Below are 19,974 nucleotides of genomic sequence, written 5' to 3'. Positions count from 1 at the left end.
GGAAGAAGGTAAACTGAGGAAATAACTCCCGCGGTCAGCGAGCACTGTAAACACTGTTGTCTGCAGAGGAACGGCGGGGGGGGTGCTACATCCCTTAAAGCACATCTCCCCCACCCCACAAGTTTAATCCAGTCAGAAGAGCCTACTAATCTTCTGGGTCACGAGGGCAAACTTGGCTTATTAAATACATAAAGCCTGATCTCCAAATGCATACAGCAGAAAATATTCTCTATGCAGTGATAGGTCTTTCTAGGAAAACGTGTACAAGTCTCCCCGACACAATTTCCTTCCTGATGGAGGAAGGTCATTGGTTAAATAATAAAGAAACTGCTTGGCCCTCATAGGTTAGAACATAGGTGGGTGGAGTAAACAGAACAGAATGCTGGGAGGAAGAGGAAGTGAGCTCAGACGCCATGCTCCCCTCTCCCGGGCAGAGGGCAGACTTGATAGCTCTCCTCTCTGGGGCAGACGTGATGAAGCAAGCCGCCAGGTCAGACATGCTGAATCTTTCCCGGTAAGACTAGTGCTATACAGATTATTAGAGATGGGTTGATCGGGATATGAGAATTAGCCAGTAAGGGCTAGAGCTAATGGGCCAAGCAGTGTTTAAAAGAATACAGTTTGTGTGTTGTTATTTTGGGGCATAAGCTAGCTAGGCGACCAGGAGCTGGGGCGGCAGGAACACAGCCCGCAGCTCCCCCTTCAACACCTTCCCTTCCTGATTTGGGGAGAGATTACTCTGGAAAATGTCCCCAGTGCTCTCCTGGCTGTCTCAAGCAATAAACGGTTCTTCACTTCTTGTCTTGCTCTGTGCTCACCTATGGGAGGCCCCACGGTGCTCAGACACACGAGGAGGTTGGTGGAAGGCGGCTACGGCCTTGGATATTTCTGTCAGATCACAAAGATGTAGTTTTCCTACTTTTTCCTTAAAAAGTTGGTTTATCAGAAAAATTTGTTAATATTGATTTTTATTTGAAGACAGAGACAGAGACCAACATTGGAGCACTGGACTGAAGTCTCACGATCCAAAGGAGGAGCAGAAGGAGAGTGAGCACGAGCAAGGAACTCAGGACGGCGAGGGGTGCACCCACACACTGAGGCAATGGGGATGATCTATCGGGAACTCACCAAGGCCAGCTGGCCGGGGACTGAAAAAGCATGGGACAAAACCGGTCTCGCTGAACATAATGGACAATGAGGACTACTGAGAACTGAAGAACAATGGCAATGGGTTCTTGATCCTATTGCATGTAATGGCTTTGTGGGAGCCCAGGTAGTTTGGATGCTCACCTTAATAGACCTGGATGGAGGTGGGTGGTCCTTGGACCTCCCACAGGGCAGAGAAACCTGCTTGCTCTTTGGGCTGAGGAGGAAGGAAGACTTGATTGGGGGAGGGGGAGGGAACGGGAGGTGGTGGCGGGGAAGAGGCAGAAATCTTTAATAATTAAATTAATTAATTAATAAAAAAAATCAGCAAGAAAAAAAATCCTTCTAAATATGAAAAAAAAAAAGATTATTTTTATTTAAGTGTTTGTATGTGGTTAGTACCTAAGTGTCTGGTGCTGTGAGGCCACAGGAGTATTGGCCTCTAGCTCTGGGGTTATAAGAGGTTGTGTGTCATATGGGTGCTGGGAACTAAACTCCAGTTCTCCACAAGAGCAAAAAGTGCTTAGTAACTTTCTAGCCCCTGGACCCTGACTGCCAATAAAGTGACACTTGGTGACTAAATGCCAGCTGAGGCCAACAATGACAACCTGAAGGAAAACTCCCCCAGAAGTCTTTCCAATTATCAAAAAGTACAAGCAGCCAGGCAGTGGTGGTACATTCTTTTAATCCCAGCACTCAGGAGGTAGCAGGTAGTTCTCCAAGTTCGAGGCTAGCCTGGTCTACAGAGCGAGTTCCAGGACAGCCAAGGCTACACAGAGAAACCCTGTCTCAAAAAACCAAAACCAAACAACCAAACAACAACAAAACACCAAAAAAACCTACAAGTAGCAACAGAAAGGGAAAATTTGTTTACTCAACCAGACCGCTGGCATAAAAACAATGCTGGAGAACATTAGCAAAAGCATGGGCACAATTCCAAGGTCCTTAGACAGGCTGCCTTAGTACAGTATCTTCATGGACCGGCAAGGATCTTTTGGCATCGCTTTTGAGACTGTTACTTCCTGTAGGGCCAGTGCTAACTGCATGCCCAAGACGCATCTGTTCTCTTTCCCTGAGACTGTCCAGAGCCCATCATTGCTTCTCCCGTGTCCCCCAGGAGGGCATCTTGTCTTTAGCAGTGTTGGGCAGAGGAGAGTGCTAAAATAAGCACCAGCTGAATGAATAAATAAATAAATCTCATCTAATCCAAAGCTCTGTTTGGGGAAGAGAAAAAAAATCTCTCACAAAATCAAAGACAACATGGAAAGCAAGAAAGATAGCCAAGAGTCCCCATCAACTGGGGTTTACAGATTCGATGTAAAAACAATAAAACCAAACCAACAAACATCCCCTACCTCTACCTCAATTGCTGTATTCAACAACTGATGTTTGCTTGAGATTCAAAATATCTGACTGATTTCAACCGAAAGTTAACATAAAAAGTGTACTCTGACTGGGTGGTGGTGGCACATGCCTTTAATCCCAGCATTGGGAGGCAGAGACGGGCGGATCTCTGTGAGTTTGAGGCCAGCGTGGTCTACAAAGCAAGTTCCAGGACAGTCAAGGCTACTCAAAGACACCCTGTCTCAAAAAGCCAAAAAATGAAAGTGTCTTCTGGAAGACTCATAAACTAAGGTCCTGCTGCTGTACCAATTGCACAGGAGCCTAGTGTTCCATGTGCTTCAACATGGAGGAGACGCCTCTGAATACACCAGGTGAGTGTCCAGGGTCCCGTAGAGTGAGCTCAGCACGCTGAGGACCTTTTCCTGAATGCTGTCAACCTGTTCAGGAGGACAGTAATCATCCAGACTTGACCTGCAGCCAAGAGAGAAAGAGGAAGGACCTGTGAGTATGACAGAGTCGTTCTGTGGTCATTGAGGCGACACACGGGTTCCCGAGACCTGGAGGATGTTTACCTTCCTTAGGTGCTTTACAAGAATTGTTCTTTATCATTTTTTTTTTTTCGAGACAGGGTTTCTCTGTTTTTTATTTTTAAAAAGCTATTCTGTAGGACAGGTACAATGACCAACTTTCTGTACTTTTGCTTTGAGACAGGATGTTGCTATGCAGACCCAGATGGCCTTGAACTGGTTATCTAGACCAGGGTGTTCTCAAGCTTCCCATGACCTTTCTGCCTTTGCCTCTCAAGTGTGTAGATAGACAAGCATGTGCTATCATGGCTGAACTCTGGCCCTTGTACTAAGTGGCATGCACTTTACCCACAGAGCCATCACCCCAGATCATGTCCTACAAGCTCTTTAATGCTCACAAGCCCTGAATAGGTGACACAGTGTTGTTTCAGTGTAAGGGAACTTTTTTTCCCTTAAAATTTTTGTGTGTTTGTGTTGTGTGAGCGTGCACCCATGTGTGTACGTATCACAGGGTGCTGAATAGGGCATCAGAGACCCTAGAGTTGGAGCTGTGGCTGTGAGCTACCTGATTTTGGGTGCTGGGACAGAACTCAGGTCCTCTGTAAGAACAGCAAATGCTCTTAACTGCTTAGTCATCTCTTCTGTGAGTATGTGTGGGCATGGTGGGGTTTTAACACATAGCTTGAGGAGAGCTCTGCTGTTCCTCTCACCTTTACTAGCATCCAGATGCTGCCTGCATTCCTTGCTGAGAATAGGAGACCTACTCTCCACCTTCAAAGCTGGCAGTATGGCCCCTTCCAAACATTAGCTCCTTCTCTGATTCTGCTATTTCAGATTTCTTTTACTAGTTTTGTGACAACACTGGTTCCACTCAGGTAATTTAGGATAAATCATTTCAAAACCCTTGCATTCATCACATTGCAAAGTCCCCTCTGCTGTGCAGTGGCAACACATCCATGGGTCGCAGAGGGCAGGACACGGACATCCGTGATGGACTGCTGTTCAGCCAGTCACACCTACCTTGCGATTGTGATAAGAGTAGGCTTTGGAAGACATTTCAGTAGACGACACACAGACTGAGCAAGGCACTCGATTTCTTCTTCTGTGCTGATGTGATGAGGGAGTTCCGAATAATCACAGGTTAGCCCAGCCTGATGAACCTGAAAAGAAATTAAAATGGCATCATAAGCTGGGTATACAGCTCAATGGCAGAGCAGTCTAGCAAATACAAGCACTGGCTTCAAGGCCCAGTGCTGGAAACAAAGACTCTAAATGACACCTCAATGATTTTGGGGGTTCTTGAGAGAGTGAGCAGTGAGGAGACAGGCAGATCCTTAGAGATCACTGGCTAGTGAGCTTCACATTCAGAGAGACCTTATCTCAAAAATAAAAGTTGACGGTGACAGTGAGATGGCTCATCAGTAAAAGTGCTCGATGTGAAAAGCCGGACCTCAGTTCAATCTCAAGAACCCACACAAGAACAGGAGAGAACCAATTCTATAGTCTGACCACTACATATGCACTGTGATGAGAGAGAGAGAGAGAGAGAGAGAGAGAATGCTTCAGCCACACTTATCTAAACACACATTTGGTATATCAGTACTTTCAAGCCCCAAGTACCATGCACCCATCATTCTTTTTCCATGTGTACAGGTGTTTTGCCTGCATGTATGTATGTGCACCACACGTATGCAGTGCCTACAGGGGCCACCAGATCCTCTGAACTGCAGTTACAGATGATTCTCAGTGGTCATGTGGGTGCTAGCAACTGAACCCAGGTCCTCTGAAAGAGCAGCCTGTGCTGTTAACTGCTCAGTCATCTTTCCAATTCTGATATGTGTTATTTTTAACAAACGCCATTTTCAGAAAAGAGTATGTTTTGGCTTAGCAAGCATTAACCACGATATTCTTTTGTTGCTATTTATCTATTTAATAAGTGAAGATTAAGTTAGAAAACACCATCTCGAATACAGTGGCATGACAACATTCCACAACCAAAGAAAACATTAAAACACCTCTTACTGATGAGACAGAGCAGCAAACTCAGAGGAAGGGAATGGAGTCTTAGCTGTGACACCTTAACAATCTGAGAAATGCACCTGATTGTGATGCTATACGGCCCAGACTAACTTTGAAGGAAGCATGTAGCATGGAACTTGCTATTGGAGCAGCCATTCCCAGAGTGTGGGGACTATAGAGAAGCCCTTCCTGGCTTCACTTGAACTTTTAAAGTTTTAAGTTTTCTCAAACATTGGGTCAAAAATGAAAATACATATTTTAACGTCTATAAGGTGATATGCAATCAGAACGTTTTAAGAACTATGAGGGGATATGGAGTTAGAACGTTTTAAGGATGATAAGGGATATGAGTTAGAATTTTTTCTTTTGGTTTTTCGAGATCGGGTTTCTCTGTAGCTTTGGAGCCTGTCCTGGCACTTGCTCTATTGTAGACCAGTCTGGCCTCAAACTCATGGAGATCTGCCTGCCTCTGCCTCCTGAGTGTTGGAATGAAAGGCGTGCGCCACCACCCAGCATGAGTTAGAATGTTTTAAGGACTGTAAGGTGACATGGAGTCAGAACACTGTGAGGTCTGTAAGGACATGGAGTCAGAGCTGTGAGGTCTGTAAGGACATTAGTTAGAAAGCTTCAAGCACTATGTATGAGTGTTACCACTCAGGTCACTACTGATAAGCTGCAAAGAACTAACATTTAAAATGCACCAGACACAGTTGTCTTCTTTCTCTTTTGGTTTTATGATCGAGTATGTTTTCAGAGAAAGGAAAAGAGCCTCAGTAAGAACATGGCCAGGAGTGCTAGCAAACCCCTTCATTCCCAGCACTTTTCATAGGAAGTTTGAGGCCAGCCTGGTCTACATAGAAAATTCTGGAACAGCCAGGATCACACAGTGAAACCTTGTCTGACAATAGGAAAAAAAACCAACAAAGTGATGAAATTAGAAATTATAAACTGAATTATGGATGGTGTGGTGACTCTGGACTATTGACAAGCACAGCAATAAAAAACAAACAAACAAACAAACAAACAAAAAACCCAAAGAGGTAGTAACCGCTGGGAATGGTGGTGTGAGCCTGAAATACCAGAACTGTGAGAGGGTGAGGGTTAGGTTAGGAGGTTACAGGTCAGGGGCCTACATGAGATCCTGTTGCAAACCATAGTAAAAAAAAGACTAAAAGATTCAGAGTACCTTTGCTTCTTAGAGAAAATAAGAATCTTTTTCAAGGTAAAAATATTTTTTTAATTTTATCTATTTTTATTTTATGTGCATTGGTGTTTTGTCATGGGTGTTGTACCCTCTGGAACTGGAGTCACAGACAGCTGTGAGCCGCCATGTGGGTGCTGGGAATTGAATCCATGTTCTCTGGAACAAGAGTCAGTGTTCTTAACCGCTGAACCATCTCTCCATCCCCCTGGAAAACTATTTTTAAAAATATTTTTCTGAAAAGTATTATTTTATCATTCTTTAATTTTTAAATAAGTAACATGGACAGATTTACCCAATTTAACAAAAATTTCACCCAGAAAATTACCTGTATAAAGTATCAATTTTACAATGATAGAAAATATTTACCATTTCATAGTCTGGTACTTCCATCCGTTTTTTCAAACTCTGTACAAGTGGAACTAGTGATTCCATTCTGGAAGAAAGCCACCCCAATTATTAAACACCACAATAACCTTGACTAGCCTTAGCAACAAATGGCATACTAGATATTTTTTTTTTTTTTTAATCATAGTTTGGGGTTAGGAGCTGTGCTGGATCGTTTTATGTCAACTTGACACAAGCTAAAGTCATCTGAGAGGAGTCAACCTCAACAGAGAAAATTACCTCCTTAAGATCAGGCTGTAGGCAAGCCTGTAGAGAATTTTCTTAATTAGTGATCAATGGGAGAGGGCCCAGCTCATTGTGGGTGGTTCTATCCCTGGGCTGGAGGTCCTGGGTTCTATAAGGAAGCAGGCTGAGCAAGTCACGAGGACTAAGCCAGTAAGAAGCACTCCTTTGTAGCCTCTGCATCCAAGTTCCTACCCTGCTTGAGTTCTTGTCTGACTTCCTTTGGTAAAGAACTGTGATGTGGAAGAGATAGGCTGAATAAATCCTGTCCTCCCCAAGATGCTGTGGACATGGTGTTTCATTATAGCAATAGCAACCCTAACCAAGACAGGAGTATATAACTAAGTGTGCCGGGCGGTGGTGGCGCACACCTTTAATCCCAGCACTTGGGAGGTAGAGGTAGGCAGATCTCTGTGAGTTCGAGGCCAGCCTGGTCTACAAGACCTAGTTCCAGGACGAAAAAAAAAAGATAAAAAGAAACCTCAGTGCTTGTCTAGCTAGCATGTACAAGGCTCCGGGTTTAGCTCACAGCATTATACAAAAAACAATGATTAAAAAGTAGAGCTTCACCATGGATACATGCTTCAAATGATGGTTGAGAAATAAATTAAAGTTGTTCAATATCATCATCTTTAAATTAATTTGAAAAAGGGTCTCACTATATAGCCATGGCTGGCCTGGAACTCAAGAAGATCCTCTAGTCTCTACCTCATGAGTGCTGAGATTCAAGGTATTCACCTTGTCATCTTGTTAACAAAACTTGTAACTATTACTATTATTACTGTATTTTAGAAAAGTAACTTTATTTCACAAAGCCCAGGTTAGCTTGTAACTCAATATGCAGCTGACACCTTCAACTCCTATCTTCCTGTCTCTACCCCCAAATCCTTTGACAGAGAGCATGTCAATAATACTCAATAAGGCAGTGGTCAACACGGGACGGCCTCTTTAGTTAGTTTTGAGACAGAATCTTTCACTGACTCGGATGCTTATCAATTAGTTAGGCTTGCTGGCCAGTGAGTACAGGGATACTCTTGTCTCCGCCTCACTATTACTACCAAGCCTGGCTTTTTAAATAGATGCTCAGGATCTGAACTCTGGTCCTCATGGCAATGTGGCAAGCACTTTCCTGAGTAAGCCATCCCCCTAACCCTTGATTCTAAAGAGCAACCCATCCAACAAACTTGGAATGTAGCTAGAATGGACAGTTCAGGATTTGGGGAAGAAAACATTTAGGAGGTCTTACCCAGGGTTTGAAGCCCATCTCTGTACAGTTTCTTCACCATCACCGTCACACAAATCAGCAAAAATTGCTTCTAAGTCTTCTAATTGGTGAGTTCGAGTGTCAACAATATCTACCAAGTCTTCCTTTAAAAACATTGAAAAACTGAGGTTACAGTTATTCCTTTAAAAAAGAAGTAAAATACTAATTATGAAAATACCAGTTCACTTAGCTAAAAAGATTTTCTATGTACTGAAGCACTCATCAAAAAAATACACATGTATGTGTGAATATCCATATGCACACAAAGAATCCAGAGAGCTGAGAACATTTTAATAAGCTACAAGATATTATTAGAGCCAGGCAAGGAGGCTCACACTCACAACCCCAGCACTCAGAAGGCTGAACTGGAGGCTGGCTAGAACTATACAAACTCTTTTAAAATAAACAACCGAAAAACGAAAGTAAGGTAGTAGTTAGTGGTAGATAAAGTGTAGGGTTTACCTCAGTAAGGTTATTATCAGGTTTTTTAAACTGGTAAAGTTCCTGTAGAATTTTGTATTCATCCTGTAAGACAAAACAAAACCCCCAAGGTTAGGAGTTTCCAACAATATGGATAAATAAGAAAATATCTGAGATAGCATTCAAACGTTTGTCTGGGAGAATCAAGCACACTGTATACTTTAGATTTCCAAAGCAGATTTAATTTTCCAGGACAAGTTTATCCAGCTGGACAGAATATAGTATAAAAATTAGCGAATAGGCTAACAGATCATAAAAGTGTTTCTAACACTATACCATTATGAGAATGGATATATCCCAAGCTCTAAAGACTGTAGCTGTTCGTAGAAGACACACATGCCTGCAGTGACGATGACAGAAGAGCCCCATGTGTACCACACTGCTACTTCCCTGGCAACAGAGACCTCTGGTGTACAGACGGAATGCTGACATACAGAACCTGATTTAAGAGAAAGATGCCTAACACAGCTAGGTTTTGTAAGTTAAATAAAAGGAGTAGACTCCTTAAAAACCTAACTAGACAGCTCCATTTCTAAGTGGCTGCATCTGGCCTAGGGGTAGGTAGGAGCTAAAAAGTACTAGGCACAATACTGCAGCATGTCTTCAGTACTTCTCTGATCTTAACAATACTATGAGCTGGGGCTCATTTATTACTTAAGTACTGATTCTGCAGCACAGAGGGAGGGGGATTGAACCCACAACCCTGAGCAAGCTAGGTAAGTGTGCTACTACTGAGGTACACACTTAGTAGGCTGTGGTGATTGTTTACAGTGCCAGAAAGGCAAGTACCTTTCCCCGGATGACGCGGCTAGTGATGGACACAGATGGGACAAACTGGAATCACCTATTATCATTTTTTTTTCTGAGATAAGGCTTCACATAGCTCAGGCTGGATTTGAACTCATGATCTTCTGTATCCATTTTCCAAGTACTTACAAGCATGTACCACTATGTTTGCCTTGTTATGTTTGTTCATATTAAAAATACAGCTGGGCCAGAGAGATGGCTCAGAGGGTAGAGGTGCCTGCCACCAAGCCTGATGATTTTAAAACTGACTTTGGAGAGTTGTTCTCTGACTTTCTCATGTGTGCTGTGGCATGAGCCACTGTCACCCAAAATAAGTAAGTTCATGTAATGAAAATAAGAATATAGCTACTAAATTATAAAGTATAATGTAGGTGGATATCTTTATCTGAGATGGATGCTTTGAAGCAGAAGTTGTATCTGGGGACTTTATGGGTGCATTTCATCATGGTGTGTAGAAAGTTTTGGATTTTGCAGTATTTTAGATTTTGGATTTTTTTTTTCCCAGACAGGTTTTCTTTGTAGCTTTGGAATGTGTCCTGGAACACTCTCAGTAGACCAGGCTGGCATTGAACTCACAGAGATCCGCCTGCCTCTGCCTCCTAAGTGCTGGGATTAAAGGCGTGCGCCACCATTACCCAGCTGATTTTGGAATTTTTAATTAGGATTGATGATAAAGTTTATATATAATTTTAAAAGACTGGAAAAGAACAGAAGAATATGTGGCAGAAAAATGACCTTTAAAACCGAAGATAATTTTCCGGATGTTTGCAGAAAGCTTGCTACCTGTAATACAGAGAAAAGCCATGCAATTGTCAAGGTCTATGTTTTCAAAAGACCAGATTTACCTGAGTGAACATTTCTTTGAAGGGATTTTTGACAGAAAAAAAATCCAAGTCAATATCTAAAACAAACGCATCTCCATCCTTCAGCATTTCCAGAATCTCCCCAGTGCTGGCCGGGCTCTGGTACTGCTGGCCTCCAGAACATGAGAGTGATGGCTCTTGGCAAGCATGGTCACTTCTTGGAGTCCCCTCATCCCCTGGCAGTCCTTCTGAGCTAGGGTCCCCATTAGCAGAGGAAGTGCTCTCTCTACCGCCCAGGGCCAGCTTGGGCTTCTTTGCAGAAGACATGGACTCACTGCCATCCTGACTGTCACAGAGTTTGTGAGGTTCTACCGCGATCACATCCAACCGCAATGGTTTTTGGTTCTCCAGCTGGTCTTCAGGTACAAAGAGACCATCACTTAGGAAGTAATAATCTGTACTGGTAACCCTGGAGCAAAGGGAAAAGAGTATTTCAAGGAATGAGCAAATAGCTGACATTACTATGACGCTGCAGAAATAAGGCACCCTGACAAAAACAACACTTGTACTTTGTCTTCAGTAGAAACGGCTTTCTCCACGTTCTCAGAGGGCACACCACTGCCCGACATAAAGACTGCATTTTATAGTCCACCTTGCAGCTAGATGTGGCCACCTCGGAGGTTCTGGTCAGTGATTGTGATAGGAAAACAGGTGTGTGGAACAGTGCTCTCCCATCCCGCTGACCAGCCATGAGCACGAAGGTGGGAAGTTATGTCGGCTTATGAGGACTCCAGAGATCATGGAACATGGAGATAGAAGGAGCCACGTGCGGTGATCCATGTCTGTAATCTCAGAGCTTGTGAAGGCAAGGCAGAATGATACAAGTATGGGACCACACACGAAAGAAAAGAAAAGGAAAGGAAAGAAAGGACAGAAAAATCTAGTTTTTCTGAACTGGAGAGTTGCTACCCAGGTTTGGTATGTGTGCGGTGAGCTCTAATATCAGAAAGAAATTGTTACTCAAATAAGAAAACAAAGGGACGGAGAGCGGATAAGTGAAGAGCACTTGCTGCCCTTCCAGAGGACCAGAATTCATTTCCTAGCATCTGTAAGAGATGGCTCACAACCTCTTGGAACCCTAGCTCCAAGGTAGCCAACCCCCTTTCTAGCCTCCTTTGGCAAATGCAGACAGACAGACAGACATACACACTTAAAAAATGTAAGATTTTTATTTAAGAAAAAATTATAAGAAAAATTTCTCTAAATACAGGTCTTTCTGATATATTTTATAGCTTCATTTAAAGTATATAAAAACAGGGAGCTGGAGAGATGGCTCAGAGGTTAGGAATATTGCCTGCTCTTCCAAAGGTCCTGAGTTCAATTCCCAGCAAACATGGTGGCTCACAGCCATTTGTAATAGGGTCTGGTGCCCTCTTCTGGCCTGCAGGCATACACACAGACAGAATATTGTATACATAATAAATAAATATTAAAAAAAAGTATATAAACACAATATTTTTAATATGAAAAGCAATTTCATGAGTCCTATATTTCTGCTTTAAAGATTTATTGTATGCTCTCTCTCTGTATGTATGTATGTATACATACATTAAGTGAGCAGGTGCCCATGCGGTCAGCAGGGGGTCACTGGGTCCCATGGAGCTGGAGACACAGGTGTTTGTGAGCTTCTTGACGTGGGTGCTGAGATCCCAACTCCAATGATTTTATAAGGCAATAAGTGCTCTTATCTGTGGAGCCATCCTTCCAGCTCCGACTTTCTTTTTGTTTTCCTTTCCTTTTTACGTTTTCTTTTTTCTTTTTTTTTTTTTTTTTTTGGATTTTCAAGACAGGGTTTCTCCATAGCTTTTGGTTCCTGTCCTGGAACTAGCTCTTGTAGACCAGGCTGGCCTCGAACTCACAGAGATCCGCCTGACTCTGCCTACCGAGTGCTGGGATTAAAGGCGTGCGCCACCACCGCCCGGCCCTCCTTTCCTTTTTAAAGAGACAGAGTGTGACTAAGTTGCTCATTGTGGCACCAAACTCCAGGGCTCAAGTGATCTTGCCTTAGCCTTTCAAGAATCTAGGACAATAGGAATATGTAGGTAATATTTCTGACTCTAAAAGTATCAGTATATTCTTGGCTTTTTGGCTATATTATGTCTCTGTGAGTACTTAGAAGACTATATTCAATACATGCTTCAGAGGCATATTCTACTAAATAAAAAGAATACATTTATCCCCCACCTGTCCACACTTAAATATATATATATATATATATAGCTTTAAAGTGACTTGTGACAGGGTCTCATGTAGCCTAGACTGGCCTTAAAGTACCGATTCTCCTGTCTCCATTGAGTGCTGTTATTTTTGGCATGGGCTCATAATGTGCTGGGGACAGTCCAGGGCTTCCAGCGCACTAACCACACACCCTACCAATCGAGGCTCCATCCCCAGCCCCTATAGCTGTAAATTAAAAAGAAGACAATTTCAAAACAGATCAATGACATAAAAATAAAGTGCAAGCTAATTAAAAACTGTAACACCCTAATGAAGACAAATACTGTAACCCTAACCAAGATTTCTAGTCTTGTGTGGTATGCATGCCAGTATGTGTTTGTGGAAACTAGTCAACCTGGGGTGGCATCCCTTGAGTCTTCCTGGTCTGGAGCTGGGAGTCATACAGATCTGCCTGGCTCTACCTCCTCAGGACTGGCATTAGAAGAATGTGGTGACATGCCTAGCTTTTCATACGGGCTCTGGGATCAAACGCAGGTCCTCATGATTATACTGTAAAGCACTTTACCAACTTAGCTGTCTACAAAGCCTCATATTCTTAATAAGCAAATTTCACTTTGCTTCTATTTCTGCAAATAAACGGAAATTCATGCCTACATGCAATTGAAATTGGCTGTTCACACATTTTCACTTGCTGGACTAACTAAGTCATGAGCTAAGCACAATATTCCCAAAGCTGAAATTATATACTGAGTTTCTGAAAATGTCTGTGATGTTCTGTGTCACAATAAGACCCTGTCTCAGGAAACCAAGACCATGCCTGGTGTGGTGGTGCACCCTTTAATCCCGGCACTGGGAAGGCACTTCTCTGTGAGTTCAAGGCCAGCCTGGTCTCCAGAGCGTGCTAGGCTATCCAAGGCAACATAAGTGAGAACCTGTCTCAAAAAGAAACACAGAAAACTGTCTCTCACACATATATCTACACATCAAGCTGGCACAGTGGCTCACACCTTTAACCCCAGCATTTGGCAGACCAAGGATGGGCTGTTGTGAACAATAACAACAAATATCTGTCGGCCTGTACAAAATGATTTGATTTTACAGGTTCTATTAGGCCCACTCAACATACTGAACTCACTTTTTTTATATAGACCAATATTATGTACAATATTTGTTAAATGTTGAGTACTAATCACTTTTTAAAAATTATATAGTAAACTGGGCAGTGGTGGCATCTCCATGAGTTCGAGGCCAGCCTGGTCTACAAGAGCTAGTTCCAGGACAGGCTCCAAAACTACAGAGAAACCCCTGTCTCAAAAAACCTATATATATATATATATATATATATATATATATATATATATATATATAAAGCACAATTTTCATAAATCAAGATGATGCTACTCATATTAATGATAAAAGCATGTAACACCAAAGGTAACATTGTCATCAAAACAGAAAAAAAATTAGGGTCACAATTTTTCCTATCACTCAGGGCCCATAAAGTTATGTGTACATTTATTTAAAAGTTCTTCCTCTCCCAAGAGAATTTAGAACTGGACTGCAACTACTAAAGACAGACATTGTAGCAACACAAGTTGGAGGGTATTGGTTCAGAACCACATACAAAAAACCTGACGTACATATAGCTCAAATCAGAGGGCATAGTAATTTAACTTAGCCTGAATCCCAAAAACTACAACAATAAATTTAAAACCTAAAATCTGCTTATCCAGACAGTGAATTATCAGCTGGCCTCAGACTCACTATGTGGCTGAGGATAACCTTGAACCCCAGACCTTTCTGTCTCTACCTCCAGAGGGCTGGGATTACAGGTGTGTGTCACAACTCCCAGGTAAATTTTATGTTTTCTCCGTGCTGGGAATTGAACTCGGGACTGTAGGCATGTTGGGTAAGTGTTCTACCACTGAGCTACACCTCCAGTCCTTACTTTGCATTTTGAAACAAGGTCTTGCTCTTAGGTTCAGGCTGATTTCAAATTTGAGCATCCTCCAGCCTCAGCCTCCCAAAGGCTGTGACTATAGATATGTGCTGCTCACCTTGTGTGGCTCAAATCTAAAAGTTAAACTCAGCACACTACAGTTGCATCAGAAGAAGCAGGGAACAAAAGACACCACTGATTGTATAAATCTATAAGTTGTGTAAAGACTTGATGAAGTTAGCCAGCAATGGAACCCGAATTCCAGAGAACGTCATAAAAGAAAACGAATTAACTAGTAACAAATACAAAGAGTACATGAAGGAGATCAAGAGAATTAAAATTTTGTTTCTGGTGATTCAAAGACTTTTTGGAGCAGCTGGGCCTAGATACAGCTCTGCAAGGAGGCATTTAGGAAGTTATTACAAGAATTCAAAGGAACAAGCATTCAGTTCTTAACAAAAATGAAGAAATTACCTGATTGTGGTGGTAGAAATGTCTTTGCCTACTAAGAAGTGGTGTTTGCCCTCTCTGATTTGCTGAGCCCATGTGGGATGAAGCCATATTATATGAGAAAAATGGCCGGCGTAAACTGCGGGCATAATCCAGTTTTCAATACTTAGTTCTCTGGAAAAAACAGAAACATTAAAATTATTAGCAAATGCTTTTCCCCAAACATTTGAAGACAGTAGGTCTCAAGAGTATGGCCCCTGAGGTTAAAACTGTTTTCACAGAGATGCTACTTCCCTTGCGCTGAGCAAATATTTGCACAAGCCTGCCAGTGGATTGGGATCCTATGCACCATACGAGGTCGATTAACAGTCCCTCTAGACTTCATAAATAGCAATTGCCCATGTCCAAAAGCTAGTATTGCTGAAGAATGTTCTTGGTTTTTTTAATTCTTGCTCCTAACTAGTAATTCTAAAATATTCTGTGTAGAAATAAGAGGAAAACAGCAGGACTCCTCCTCTAGACTGTGAAGTACAATGGTTGCTTCAAGGAAAAGCACCTGGGACTGAATTGTGAATCGAATCAATTTTTTTTGAAAGCTCAATTAACTGTGGTTATTTAGACACGAGGCTGGATTGTTGGATTTTACATTCCAGCTGAGCTCTCAGAAGCCTGTGGAGTTTTGGTGGAAGATCAAAGAATAGTCACAACATCACTTATCTGAGTAAGTAATGAAAACACTATCTCATTTTCCAATCACGTCTATGAGGGTAAGAACTTTCATCATACACTTCAACCAAAACAACATACAGCAACAGACTGAACGAAGAAGCAGACAGAGAACCCAGGTGTCCTTTACAGGGGCAAAAATTAGATCTTAAAAACATTTAAATTCCATGTGATAGTTTTAAAATGTATTTTTTTTACAAAAATAACTCATTTATGCAGACATAATGATTTGATATTTTACAATGACATCTGAAAACTTTATTTTTAATTTTAAAGTAAATGCACACAACTATAATTCACAGTTTTCAAGGCTTAATTTTCTTTCTTTTTTTTTTTTTTGGTTTTTCGAGACAGGGTTTCTCTGTGGTTTTGGAGCCTGTCCTGGAACTAGCTCTGTAGACCAGGCTGGTCTCGAACTCACAGAGATCCACCTGCCTCTGCCTCCCAAGTGCTGGGATTAAAGGCGTGCGCCACCCACGCCCGGCAAGGCTTAATTTTCTAAGAGTTTAAAAGAAAGCAGACACTCAGGTATGGTGGTGTGTATATGCAGTCCTTGTACCACTGAGGGGTGCAAGGGAGGCCTTGGCTATATAACAAGCTGAAACCCTAGCCTCCAAAAAAAAAAAAAAAAAAAAGCAAAACTAGAATACTAAAAAGTTTAAGAACTGTTATTTTATGACTAACATGTGGCATTCTCTTCCAGTTTCTAAGCTGTGGAACACAGTAAGGGAACGGTGGAACTACTGCATTTCTTTAGGAGTTGGTGCCTATTGGAGTTCTGGAAAAAGTCAACTAAAAGATCTATAGGCGACTGAAAGTATGCTTTTACATATGAGATAATGAGAGGATTTCAGGGAACTCTGTTATAGAAGAGAAGCCATTATTTAAAGACATATAATTCTGAAGGATGGAATATGAATTATGAATTTTACTTCTATTCCTATGACTGTATTTTTCAAGATTTATTTGACTTTTTATCATGTGTGTACGTGCATATGAGTGCAGCTGCCTGCAGATGCCAGAAGATGGAGCTGGGTCCTGTAGAGCTGTTACAAAATGGTTGTGAGCCCCTCAGTGTAGGTGCTGGGAAGCACACTTGGGTCCTTTGCAAGTCTAAGTGCTCTTACGTGCCCTCTCTCCAGCCCCGCATCTGTGATTTTACAAAACTGAAATTCAACAGGATTTGTGACCTGAAAATAAGGCCAAGGAGAAGAAGGAAGGACACAATCGTAGAAAGGACAGGCAAACTGAAGATGTAGCATTGCATGCTTATTAGACTGTTTCAGAAGTCACATTTTCTTGTACCCCACCACCATGCTTTAAGAGGGGAAAGAGGAAGGAGACCATACTCAGATGACTTCCCAAGTTTCTTCTAACATTCCAAACTCTAAATTAGAGGCCATCAAATGCTGGCTTGGCTGTCTCTTATAATTTGTTTCTTTTTGTAAAGTTTTATTGGAATGACCTCTTGCTGTTTGTTTCCACAACATTCATGACTGCTTTTCATGTTACCAAGGTAGGGACAAGTAGTTGTATGGATACAATGACAGGAAACTGAAATTACCACACACACATACACACACACACACAGAGACAGAGAGAGAAAGAGAGAGAGAGAGAGAACGCAAGCTCCTCTTAGTTTCTTCTCCTGTGGCCACCATAAAATACTTTGACCAAAGTAACAGGTTTTGGCAACAAAGTCAAGGTGGCAAGTTTGAAGCATCTGTAATCAGGAACCAGAGATGAATTCAAGGTACTGTTCATGTCTCTCTCTCCACTGATACAGACCAGGACCCCAGCTGGCAAGGGCCCTACTCACCGTAGGTGGGTCTACCCACTGTTAGTATTAGTAATCCACCCAAGATAATCACCCACAACCAAGTCCTGCTGCCCACTTTACAGATAATTCTAAATGCTGCTGAATTGACAATGGACACTTAACCATAAAGAGGCTTCAATGTAGCCCTGGCTGTCCTCAAACAGTATTCCCCCTGTCTCAGTGCTCTAAGGGCTGGGATCACAGGTATCAGTCACCACGCCTGGTCTCTATTTTTGGCTCTTTTAGTTTGTCAAAAACTTGTTCTAAACAAAATAAAAAAGGCAAATAAATAAAGACACAAAAATGAAAAACAAATACATGAGTATAACCAAGTCTGCTGTTTTATCTGGCTACATGTTATATTTCAAACACATGAAATATGATTAAAAACACCGTGTTACCCAAAGAGTGCTTCCTTATCAAACACAGTGTCCGCTGGCATATTCACAGGGATAAGGAGGTCCGGATGGGAGTCAAAATGTAAAAAGCTTATATTACTGGCAGGAAGATGCTTCGAACCTATGGCCCGGTATATGAAAGGCAGAACCTGTAACAGAGACACACACACTAAGAATGACATACTGCCAAGTGCAGACAGACTCTAAATAAATAAATAAAAAATAACTGCACAAACTTGAGGTGCATCAAGGTGTTAAAAGTGGGAAAATATAAAATCTCTTGTGGATGGTGCTTATGAAAATCTCCATCTTTATCACCCAACTGCTCAGCCACTTTGTGTGTCCCAGGTACTCTTAAGGTGTTAGGGCATTTTCTGTCCCTTTAGGATGGCGGCCCTAGGTTACTACTCTTACATGCTATGTGTCCAGGTTTACTACTGAATTGGAAAGCACAGGCCAACCCAAAGTTGACCGTGTCTCAGAAATCAACTTTCTTTTCCTCCTTTATCTTTTTCCATCAGTAAGTCCCCTTCCTCCATTTTTTTTTCCAGGGGGAGGGTTGAACCCAAGGTCAACGTCAAATGCAGTAACACTGAGCTTCACTCTTAACCCCTCTTGTTTTATACCCAGAGACCTCCTCCCCATGAGTCCTTTAAATAAATCTCCTAGACCCACGGACCTCTAGTCTACTCAAAGTCCACGTAAGGAACCCACGTTACTACAGCACTGCTATAAAACGTTCAGAAATGCTGAAGACTTATGTCCTCAGTAACAGCCCTGTAACACGACCTACGACTATGGTCCCCATTTCACAGCTGAGGGGTCAGCTCTCATCGTCGGCGGGAGACAGGAGGCGGCCAGCGTCAGATGCTGGCCAGGGCTCTGCAGACTGCTGGGGTTCGAATCCCTCCTGTCAGGGCTCGGGGGCTTCGGCCGCCCGCCCCGCTCACCTCCTGGTGATCTTCCACCACCCACACCGGGAGCCGGGGGTAGCTCCTGAGGCGCGTGCAGTCCCCTCCGGTGTCACTCATGTCTCCGCGCGACTCTGGCCGCCGTGACCCCGAGGCACCCGGAGAGTTGCCCGGCAACTCCAAGCCGCGCGCACCGATGCCCTTTCGCGGCGGAAACGCGCGCTCACCCGGTTGCGCTTCCGGATTGGAGGACGTCAAGGTGGAGGGGCGGGTGTGAGAGCTATAGGCAGTGTCGATTGGTCTGAATGTCCGTCACTCTCGCTGACCCGCCAATCACGGCGCAAAAGGTGCTGAGATGCGCTCCGGAGAGTTTTCCCTCCCTAGGCTTAGCTTTTTCAGGTTTGCTTTTTAATTCCCGGGGTTTCCTGTTCCGGAGGCGCGGGCGGCGCCTTTGCCGTGGAGGCTGTTGTAGTAACCAGGCTCGGCTTCGGCGGCGACCCGGGGGCTCTCTGTAGGTAAATGGGGGCGCTTGGCGGGTGTTTGGCGAGCCAGGATCGACGGTCGGGATTTCAATGGAGTCCTGGGCAGAGCGAAATGATCCTAGGAGTTGGGTCTGGCAGCTTCGCTGCAGATTTGCTGCCGAGGGCGAAAGAGCGACCCTAGCTACAGATCCCGCAGATACGCAGAGGCTGGATGGGTTCCCGTTCATCCATTTGTGGAGCGCAAGCCTTGGTCCAGGCCCGGGGCTGCCTGGAGCCGGAGGGAAGGCGAGTCCCGCAGTCCCGCGCTTACCTCGCAGGCTGGCGGGAGATGCAAACCGGCGAACGTGCAATTGAGCATCCGCCAGGCGGAGAGGCCGGGCATCAGGGTTCCACCATGACAAAGTGCGGGGTCTCTGTGACTTGTCGCTACAGCTTCCAACTCCGTGTGTTGATTGACGTTCCTGGACTTGTAAACTGTTCAGAACAGTTCCCTGGGTCTCCCCGCTTTCAAACAGCAGCCCAGGAATAGGCATTTTCCATTTACATTGAATTTACAGTGGTTCAGTATTTATTAGCTTTTCTAACTGTAGTCTGGCAGTGAGTGTCCCATTCCATTTTTACACTGTCCTGAGGTGTTGATTATGCTGACTGTTGCCCACCTCTCGCTTTACTATTCAGTATTCCTTTTTGTTATCTCGGACTCTTTACATTCTTTTTTTCCCTTTTGTTTCTCCCATTGCAGTTTTCCTTTTGTTGTATTGGGGATATTTTATTATTATTATTTAAACAT

The 19,974-nt window shown here is 43.1% G+C and overlaps 2 protein-coding genes across 4 annotated transcripts in view; one reads left to right on the top strand and one right to left on the bottom strand.

The window, feature by feature from the left end:
• Window positions 1–1,405: 1,405 nt before the first annotated feature.
• Window positions 1,406–18,904, bottom strand: C15H5orf22 (chromosome 15 C5orf22 homolog). The gene is made up of 9 exons (XM_057789740.1): window positions 18,742–18,904; window positions 17,795–17,940; window positions 14,873–15,022; window positions 10,264–10,690; window positions 8,594–8,656; window positions 8,114–8,235; window positions 6,607–6,673; window positions 4,038–4,177; window positions 1,406–2,961 (listed from the first exon to the last, which is right to left on the bottom strand). Exons 1-9 carry the CDS (start codon window positions 18,820–18,822, stop codon window positions 2,829–2,831), a joined length of 1,329 nt encoding a protein of 442 aa, XP_057645723.1. The 5' UTR covers window positions 18,823–18,904; the 3' UTR covers window positions 1,406–2,828.
• A 192-nt stretch (window positions 18,905–19,096) lies between these two features.
• Window positions 19,097–19,974, top strand: part of Drosha (drosha ribonuclease III) — a 104,370-nt gene continuing 103,492 nt past the window's right edge. For 2 of the 3 annotated variants that reach the window (XM_057789564.1, XM_057789562.1), the window contains exon 1: window positions 19,097–19,217. The gene's annotated coding sequence lies outside the window, so the exon portion shown is untranslated. The remainder of the gene's footprint in view (window positions 19,218–19,974) is intronic. The other variant, XM_057789563.1, reaches the window with a different exon arrangement.

The sequence above is a fragment of the Chionomys nivalis genome, chromosome 15, assembly GCF_950005125.1.
Source record: "Chionomys nivalis chromosome 15, mChiNiv1.1, whole genome shotgun sequence".
In the NCBI taxonomy this organism is placed as follows: domain Eukaryota; kingdom Metazoa; phylum Chordata; class Mammalia; order Rodentia; family Cricetidae; genus Chionomys; species Chionomys nivalis.
Note: the sequence above shows the minus strand (reverse complement) of the source record. Positions and strands in the feature narration are given on the sequence as shown.

Excerpts from the sequence above, each read along its gene's own strand:
- C15H5orf22 (XM_057789740.1), bottom strand. The coding sequence starts at position 18,822 with ATGAGTGACACCGGAGGGGACTGCACGCGCCTCAGGAGCTACCCCCGG. Across the intron at positions 17,941-18,741 it reads TGGTGGAAGATCACCAGGAG|GTTCTGCCTTTCATATACCG; the intron begins GTGAGCGGGGCG and ends TCTCTGTTACAG. Across the intron at positions 2,962-4,037 it reads ACTCTTATCACAATCGCAAG|GTCAAGTCTGGATGATTACT; the intron begins GTAGGTGTGACT and ends TCTTGGCTGCAG.